At 37.3% G+C, this 9,771-nt stretch overlaps 1 protein-coding gene across 1 annotated transcript in view; it reads right to left on the bottom strand.

Moving 5' to 3' along the window:
- The window catches only part of si:ch211-250c4.3 (uncharacterized), a gene marked incomplete at its 5' end in the record, with an annotated part of 25,996 nt that overhangs the window by 5,585 nt on the left and 10,640 nt on the right, over positions 1–9,771 (bottom strand). Inside the window, 4 exon segments of the mRNA XM_014002697.1 lie at positions 123–244; positions 2,546–2,673; positions 6,503–6,656; positions 8,743–8,904. Coding sequence (XP_013858151.1) covers positions 123–244; positions 2,546–2,673; positions 6,503–6,656; positions 8,743–8,904 — 566 coding nt within the window.

Raw genomic sequence — 9,771 nt, 5'->3', positions numbered from 1 at the left:
ACACACACACACACACACACACACATTGAAACAGTTTCTGGAGGGGACCACCGGTCATGTTGGTTGCAGACAGTCGTAACATTTCCAGATAAACACGTGTGCTGTTACCATCATGTCCTCACCTGTACAGCTGTGGACAGGACATCTTTAGTGAGGTGGAGGACAGTCCCAGCCTGCTCTGATTCSTCAGTTTACTTTTCCTCACCATGTCTTTGACTCTGCCCCAAGTGTAGTTGTCACTCAGCTGAATACAAAGACACAAAATAACAATTTAGTGACACGTGTTTTTGGACTTTTCTCCCTCTAAAACACATTTAAATTTACACTGGAACCAGTTCAAACAGATGATTGGTCTAAATGGACAGTTAAATCAGGTCATTGTGAGTCTGTCCAGCTGCTTTGCTCATCTGGTCAGGAGAAAAAAAATGATGTTTGGTCAAATGTTAAGATTAAAAAGTATAGAAATAGAAAACCTGATGCCCACTATAATGGTTTAAAGTTGCAGTTATGAGCAGATGAACGTTTGTTCATTAATGGACCACCATACCACCTTTCTGGCTGCCTTTGTAGAATTTACCAACGGACCTGTTGCAGCTTTGAGTTCCCAAACGAGGTCGAATCAGAACTGTAACAGAGCTTTGATGTTCAGGACATGATGTAGTGAAAATGCTCTGTGACCACCCGACCACAGGGTTCATCAGCTCAAACTCCATTCAACAGATTACATTTTAGAGAAGTCGAGCTCATTCCTGGAACAAGTGGTGGTTTTTTTTTCAACAAGTTCAACTGATAATGGAAAAGCTGACAACAAGATCTATGAGTTTTCAACTTCTCACATTGGCTTCCTGTATCACAGAGAAAAGACTTTAAAATACTCATGCTTGTTTATAAATCACTGAATGGCTTAGCACCAAACTACGTTTAAGATTTGTTGTTGCTGTATCGACCTTCTTCAGGTCTTCTGGTTCAAGCTCAGAATCGAAACCAAACAGAGAGGAGCATTCAGTTTTAAAGCTCCACTCATCTGGAACAAACTCTCAGAAAACTAAGAACGCAGAAACCCTGAGTTATTTTAAATCATGGTTAAAGCCCTTTTGTTTAGAGTTGCCTTTGACTGTTCTGTTTAAAATCCTCAATTAAACCAATGTAATGAACACATGTTGTTTGTTTTCATCATGTAAAGCACTTTGAATTGTTATTGAAATGTGCTGTTTAAAGTTGCCTTATAGAGCAGAAGAAGAAACTAATCAACATTTCACAGGAACAGTGAAAGCTGGACTATTCTTAGAACAATTGGAAAAATTGCCTTATTGAGTTTGGCTACAATGAGGACAAGACCAATTTCAAACTAAAGGACCACCTACAGTTCTGGTTGTGTTTTAACCTGTGCAGAGGATCCAGGGATGAGCCATTTCCTCAATCATGCTGCTCTTTTAAGCAGTATGAAAGATTTCTGTCCCACGTTTAATACAGCTAAGTTTAACACATCTCTTTTATGATGCTGGCTTCATTTCTGAGAGCTCACGACTGGTTTGTTTCTTTAAAACTCAAGAGAAGAATCTGGGAGAAACTCAAATATTTGCTTGATAAATTATAAAGTTTAAACATGTTCCGGGCCAAACTCTTTCATTTCTTTCCTTTCCTGAATATAGAACCTTGTTCCTCAGGATCTTCACGCTCTGTGATTGTTTAGAGAAGCAGATAAGTGTGTTTTTGGTCAGAACACCACTTGGTGTCACACTGGAGTCGCTGCTCTCAGCCTTGACGCAAAGCAAAGCGATGTTAAAGCAACAGCAGCTAAGGAAACTAAGAATAAATTTAAATTTTATGGCATTCTGAGAACAACATTTGATAGGACCTGTTACCTCACAGCTTAAATATTCTACACTATACATTATTTCCCTCAGTAATTCTTCTGCATGTCTCGCATTTCCCACTCAGAAGCTTGTTCAAAACCGAGGACAAAAATCTGTTTTTATCAAACCCTAACTTATCAAATTTGGTTCAAAAAAGATTATAGATATGGCTGCATAACCTCATGATTTTGGCTCAATTTGTCTTGATTTTGCAGCTTTTGTTTAAGACCCATGATGCTTGAACATAGGAAAGGTTTTAGGTCTTGGATGACTGAGCAAAAACAGTAGAGGGTGCAGATTATTGTTGGACTGAGGCACGCAGAGGTGAGGCAAACATCAAGTGTTTAACAATGATGTCAACAAGTAGAGGAAGAAAATGGTAGATTTTATTGTGTGGACTTGAACTGAATGAAAGGCAGTTGCCTGAAAAGCATCATTTTCCTTTTTTAACACTAGTGTTTGTAATGTGCTGAGACATTTGCTTACCCACAATGGACTAGGTGTTAGACTGTTTTTGCATGAACCCATCACTTCATAAACCTGATGTTAGAGGATAGATACTGACAGAAAAGTGATCAGCTCTAATTCTCTGGACTTGTTCTGCATAAACTTCCCAAAAATGTTTTTTTAGCAGACAAACAACAAGACATGGCAGAACACGGTTCTTGTCTTGAACCAACCAAGCTCACCCTGCGCTGGGGGGTGGACAGCCCTTCTGTGTTGTCTCCAAGGAAGCAGTCCTCCCCCTCGGTGTAACTCCTTCGATTCAGACTTCTCCTCCACAGTGGAATAGTTGTCAGACTTTCACTACTTATGTCTGAAACATAAATCACAAAACAGAAAAAAAAATACTTTTACCAACAGGGGCACCACGGAGGCTTTCCATCCTCCTTCATTGAATTGTTTTAGCCTCCTAAGCCCTTCCTTGATATGTATTTTTAATTTCTTCTAACTCCTTTGGATGAGCAGAACCTCAGGGTTTCTACATTAAAACATTTCTAGAGGCATCACTTCTTTAGAAACCAGCTCAGAAGTAAATGTTCAGTCCTGATTATTGCTGACTTGGTGAATCTCAGAATTCAGATGTTTTTCAGTTCAGTCATCAGATGTGCTGTTTTTCAGGTCATTTTGTAATCATAATACCCTCAGATAATTAGAAAAAAAAAAAGCAGGCTTGTGTTTCACAAGTGGGGTCATCAAAAGTTGTGATGTGTGGTTAAAAAAAAGAGAAAAGTTTCTCTTTTAGTAGCATGTACTAAAGCATTTGTTCAGAAAGATTTACATGTTTTCAACAACTTTATCCCATCCCTGAAAACGACTGGAGATCTGTCAGGAATGTACACCACATTTCCCAGCTGAGGACTGAACAGGGCTGGATAAAGAAGTTTGTGGTTGGGGAGACAGCTGGGGGGGGGACAAAAAAAAAAACAAGACAGAAGATGAATCTTAAGATCAGCTAATAGCTGAAGGCTAAAGCCTTGAAGTGGAATAAACACAAAGATTGGGCATGAAGTAAAAAATGTTAGTTTCAGGTCTGTTTTCTAATTTTAAAAGGATGTGGTGGCATTTTGCACTTAGTTGACGTCAAAAGTGCATCTAACATTCAGTTAATCTTTTACAAAATTTCCTTCAGATGAACAACAAATGTTTATTTTCTGAAAGTTTTAATAAAATCAGTTCAGTGGTTTGTGAAATATTTTGATGACAGACAGCGTTGACTCCAAAAATTATTGCCAACAYTTTAAACAAARATCTAACACTATCTGATAATGCTCAAAGTATTTGCTGGAGGTCACTTTCAGCTTCTATCACATCAAATCTCAGGTCAATATCTGTAAAAATGACTGATTTATAACAATTTTAAAGTTTGCTAAGGGTGTGGCAGCCATCTTGAATCAGGCTGACCACTACCATTGATCAGGTATACAGATACATCCAATGATTACTTTCTGAAAGATTCATTCAAATCTGTCCAGAGATACATTAATTGTTTTTAACAGACATACAGGCAAAAAAAWTATTGTCTATTTGCATTTCAGCAGTGGGCAAGAATTTCAAATGTTGCTGCATGAAGCTTCTTTAATTTTTGCTTTGTGTTTCTGTTTTTTCCCTCTATGTTCAGAATAATGACTGTTACAGTAAATGTTGAATGATATCGGCAGAAGCCATTTTTCTTGCCTACAGTATGCTCATCGCACTCTTCGCTTCCCCCACATGGATGTAAACACAACTCCCTGATCACATGACCTCACTGTTTCTAACAACTTACCAGATAAGGAAACTCTCAGATTTGGGCAACCACTGAGAGTTCTGCTTATGTTACAAAGAGGTTTCAAATATTTATAACATCACATTTGCTTGAGTGCACTGACTTGAACAGCACTCTACGCATAACTCTAGTTGTTACCTACGTTCTTGATCATGTTCCACACTACCATGGGTGGAAATCCCAGAGGGGGTCAAAGGGGTCCAGACCCACCCTAACAATTTAGGAAAACTTTGCGGTGGAATTGAACTGCCAACTCTTGCATTAGAGAAACAACTCCCACAACAAACATTCAGCCACAGCCGCCCCAGTAAGCATGAACTAGTAGAAACACTAGGTCTTGATTGCAGCTACAAAAAATGTAATCAAAAGAACACTGTAGACATTTAATTGTTATAAATTTTGAAAWAAAAGACAAATTGACAGGAGTAAAATGCCAAAATGCAATTAAAAAACATTGAATGGATAAAGAGCAAAGAGACAGCAAATAAGTTTGCTTTCTGTTAGAAACTGCTAACTGAAGCATCAGGATCAAAGATATTCTCATACAGATTTAAAAAATGCTATTGACAATAAGTCATTAATAATAGTAGAGTATAATGGTAACACCATTAACACAAAAATCAAGATTACATCAATGTAAACAACATGGCGACATCTGTTTATTTTTTTCTAAATCTATAAAAAGTACTCTACAGTATTTTTACAATCACATTTTTGTAGCTGATGCTTGACGCCACTATTCACCCTGCAGAGTGAACACATTAAAAATAAAGGATACTGTATTGATACTCATAATTAATACTGATAATTTGCTTATTAAATATGTTTGGCCATGCAGTTCAACTCTTTAGTCATTTACCTCTCTTGTTCTTCTTCATCCTGTCTAAAAGAATGAGAAATCAGAATATACAATATGTGGTTGTGTCTTGAGCAGGATGTCCACAGCTGTATTAGAACCCAACTTAAGTAACAATTTTATCTCCTCTGTGAGACCCCATAGGCACAGCAAGACTTTCTGGAAACCCATAGGAAAKAAGTTGGATGACTGTATTCACATGAGCAGCAATTGGAGCACGTATCTGATAACAAAGCAAACACCAGCGCAGARAAACACCCAAGGTTGTTTTGGGGTCATGAAAGTTGAGGTACTGATAAAACATGACTAGAGTTTGTTGGAAATTAAACCGATACGCCACTGAGCATATGTTTGCTGTCACATCCCTCTGGAGCAGGTTATTAAAAGCAGATGGTGCTTGTAATTAAATGCTAAAGGTTAACTAGTGGGTGGTGTCATGAGTCTAYGGTTCCAGGAACCTCCAGTGGACCCAGTTGTTTCACAGTAACTGTAACACAAGTGGAGGGGTCAGTTCACTACAAAAACAGTATTAAATCTTCACACAAGTCATAGATGTCTTGGTTAAGTGGAGATTGCCTGATATGCATCAGAAACTTCATTTGATATTTAAAAAACCAGCTTATTTGTGCACAATACGGTTCCTTCAGGTTTTGTAGACGTTTTGTATGTTGCAGCCCAAAATGTCTGAATTTGAACCAGCTGTGATGAAAGTTGCCAGGTTTGAACTTTWGTTCTTTAAAAAAGGGGTAAAATGAACAAGAAATCAAGGGAAAAAACACAGAATGCTATATTRTTAGTTACTATTTGCCTTAGAAATAGTTTATCTGAAGAGAACTCTATCCTAACTCATGAATGTGATCTTCTGACACCAAGAAGGTTTTGATCCTGTCAGCTTGGGTTTCAGGAAGTGAAACCAGGCAGGGGGCTGAGGTCTATTTGTGGAAATTTTGTGGTGGTTGGACAGAATTAGGACAGCACAGTGCCACAGTTACAGCTTCTTCTGTTTGGAGTTTTATGCTCTCCCTGTGCACATGTGGGTTTTCTCCAGATGCTCTGGTTTCCTCCCACAGACCAAAAACATGCATGCTAGGATGATTGAGCAGTTGTTTGTCTTTATGTGTTGGACTTGCAACCTGTCCAAATGGTATATATATTTTTTTCATTTTAGACCAATCAATATGCCTTTTTCACTCCTGGCTGGACGCTAAGCCCTCAGACATTCAAAGTATTCACCGGTTATATTATTACACTTGGAGACATACAAGCAGTGGCTCAATAAAACCAACTCACAAACAGATTTATCCAAAATACAGACAAAACGTCTGCCCTGGTTTACTAAAGGAACCGATTAGGAGGTTTTCAAATGTATTAATTCCACTTCATTCAGGTCTGTGAGAAGATACCTTCAATACTCACTTTTGTGCGAAAGTAAACAGTGAATTCAACAAATTCAAAAACCAGAGAACATATATAATATCTATATTTCTTTGGTTTGATTACATCACATTGCTTTGTGATTACCTCTCCTGGTGGACATTAGTGAGTGGCGGCTGACCTCTGGGATGGTGGACAGGTCAGAGAATGTCCCACTTGAGGACAAGAACTCACTTCGACAGGGTCTCTTCTGGAATGATAAGGTGGCTGCACCACAGCTGCACTGTTGCTGGAAAAACTCCTGCAAAAAGGAAGAGCGCACACACACAATCRCACACCACAAGCTCAGTATCACAGTAGTCTGTTCACTGTTTGTAAGGTATGCATTTTATTACTTATTTTAAAAAGGAAATTTTGCATTGTAAATCAATTAATACATTGTTAATAAATTATTGCCTGAGATCTTGATTGGTCTCAGGAGTAAAACTTCTTTGGCAAAATAAGACAAAAAGTCTGTGTCAGGTAGGTGCGAGCGTATGGATCTCAGCATCGATACTATCGATACCAAGAAGAGTATTGTATCGGATTGATACTAGCATAATGAGATTGATTCTTTTGTTTACACATTATTTGCACAACTGACCTTATTTTTCACAAATAAAGTGAATGTTCCTATAACCCAATGAGGGGGCCAGCAGAAAACGTTTGGGAACTACAGGACTAACTAAAGGCAAAATCACAAAATTGTTCAATGAACATGACAATAATTGGTATCCACATAGAAAACTGTGGTATTAGCATAATATTTACTTGGTATTGAATCAAACCAAAACTCTTATCGCCCACCCCTAGTGTCAGTAAATCTTTTACAGTGCACTTAGAAATGAAAACAATCTACATGCATTATTAATGAAATCTTTGGTGATTGCAAATATTTATTATCTGGTTCTTTTTTAAACTCTGTGGACTTGAAATACAATGGATACAATTTTGTGAATCAGCTATAGACCACCCTAATCCTCTGGTCAAGCTTCAGATGGGCTTCTATCTCAGTTTGGGTTGCAAAGAGGACACCCATTGTGACCTAATGACCTGCAGCTCATTTAAAAAGGATAAGGCCATTAAAGGTATTACAAGGTCACTGAAAAGAAAACACCTTCATTATCTTAATGGAATAAACCCAAAAAAGCGGCAAATGCTTCGTCATACTGCACACTGAGACATACTGAGCTCTCTACAGCTCCTTAAAACCAGTCTTATCTGTTTTTATCTACAAGTTGCTGCTGTCAGATTGAGAGCCTCAATACAAACATATTTGACTGAAAAGAAAGCAACACATGCTTCATTATTATTGTCTCTTTATTAAAAGTGTTGGTAGCTTTATAACCAGTAAAGTAAGGAAGTGTTTTAGAGTAAAAGGGATCTGTCAGTTGGAAGGTCAAAGGTTAAACCCCAGCTTCCCTACCACACATGTTTAAACTGCCTTTGGGCTGGATAGAAAAGACCACCTCACCACCCTCTAGAAGACTGTGTGGACTCAGAAATTATGTGTCCATGTAGAAATGGATCAGCATGACTCACAGTATAAAAGTGTTTGAGTGGTCAACAAAGCCTGAGAAGTGCTAAATATCATTTTATCACCAACATTAATCAAACTAAAAATGGTTCAAACTCTTGCAGTTTAACAGATATTGAGCTTAGATTTGGTGTGGTAGTAGCTGAGCATCATCCTCAATACAAACTCTGACAACAATGACAAATGAAGCCAAAGAAAAAGTTTAAAACGGTTGGTTTTAGAATTCCATCAACATAAATGCTAATATTTATCATAGGTAAAAATATGCAGTTTTTATTTTTTACAGATTCTGGTTTATTTTATTTTTTTTTTTGGCAAGAAAATGGTGATTTTTTTATAACTCAAATGGTTAAAAGTCACCAAGACCTCAAATTATGTTATTAACCCAAATCACTTTTCAACATGTGACCTGTTAACCCAAAACAAAGATGGCAGCTGGAAAAAGAAAACGAACTCAGTGATTATGTTTATCTTTATATCCAGTCAAAAAGTGTATTTGATCTTTTTTCAGACTGATATAAGCAAGAGCAGAATGTGCCTGGAAATTTTTCACCAGTCTTACTGCAATGGCAGATTATTTTACTTCATTTGAGAAGATTCAGATTATAATCTAAGATTTTTTAAATTTCTTTTATGTCTAATTTTTGAAGAGTACGACAACAGAGAAAGTGCATAATTTCCACAAATACTTTAACTTCCTATTTTAAGTTTCATTGTTTAGCTTTGTGAGAGACATTCTGTCATTTGTCATRAAGTTTTGAAATGCAATATTTTACATCCTTGGCTCAATTAAAAAAGGAGAGTCACACACCTCTTTTGTCTTTCCCATCCTGCAATCCTTCTGCAGAGAGCAGAGCTGTCTCTGCAGCTGCAGGTTCAGCTCCTGCAGGTGACCGATCTTCTCCAGCAGTTGGCAGATGTGCTCCAAGTAACCTAAACCTGAACCCAGAGGGCTGGAGCTCTGCTGTGCAGCCTGTATACACAGAACATGGTCACATTAAATGCAACACCAGCTGTTAAAGGGATAGTTCAGGTATTTTTATGTGGGGTTTGGGGAAAGGGCTGTAAACTATTAATATTTTACTGTAAGTAGCTTTTTAAGTTATCTTAATTTAGAAACAGATTGTTGAGCTTACGGCTAATCAGAGTGGAGATCACCACCTTTGCATTATTAGTTTCAAATTATTATTATTCCAGGAAAAATATCACATTTTTCCTGCCAGTGTTCCACACTTTATTGGAAATGCTAAAACTATTAGCTTGTTCTACTTTCTGAGCAAATAATCACACAATCCAATGAAAATAACAATAATGTTAAACTGTATATGATGTAAAAGTGTATAGAAAACAGTAAACCACAAATAATTTTGCTTTAAGAAGGCAGCGTTCCACTTAGATATGGTTGGACTAGCACTATTTCTTCAAACTGAGGATGTTGAAAGCTATTTACAACAGGTAAAATATTATCTAATTGTTCACACATGACCCCACTTCAAAAGATCTGAATGAAATGTATGGAAGTTAGTGTCTCCAAAAAATACAAACTCTAATAGGAGCAACAGATTTTATTTTTATAGAAACTGTTATTCTTTGTCACAACAAAATCTTTCATACAAAAGACAGTACAGTACAAGGGTCTGCAAACTTTACGATCAAAAGAATCATTTCTGCTCCTTGGCTCTCTGATTAAATGTGTCCCGAGCCAAAAAAAGGTGATACAATTGTGATTATCAACTGGTGGCCTGAGGGCCAGTTTGACTTCGTTGAAAGAGGCTTTTCCAGCCAGTGGGGGTTACTTTATAAGACTAAAAATATCTAGAAAAGGTCATTGTTGTTTATT

The sequence above is a fragment of the Austrofundulus limnaeus genome, unplaced genomic scaffold, assembly GCF_001266775.1.
Source record: "Austrofundulus limnaeus strain Quisiro unplaced genomic scaffold, Austrofundulus_limnaeus-1.0 Scaffold0, whole genome shotgun sequence".
In the NCBI taxonomy this organism is placed as follows: Eukaryota; Metazoa; Chordata; class Actinopteri; order Cyprinodontiformes; family Rivulidae; genus Austrofundulus; species Austrofundulus limnaeus.
The sequence above is the reverse complement of the archived record's forward strand: the minus strand, read 5'-3'. Positions and strand labels throughout refer to the sequence as shown.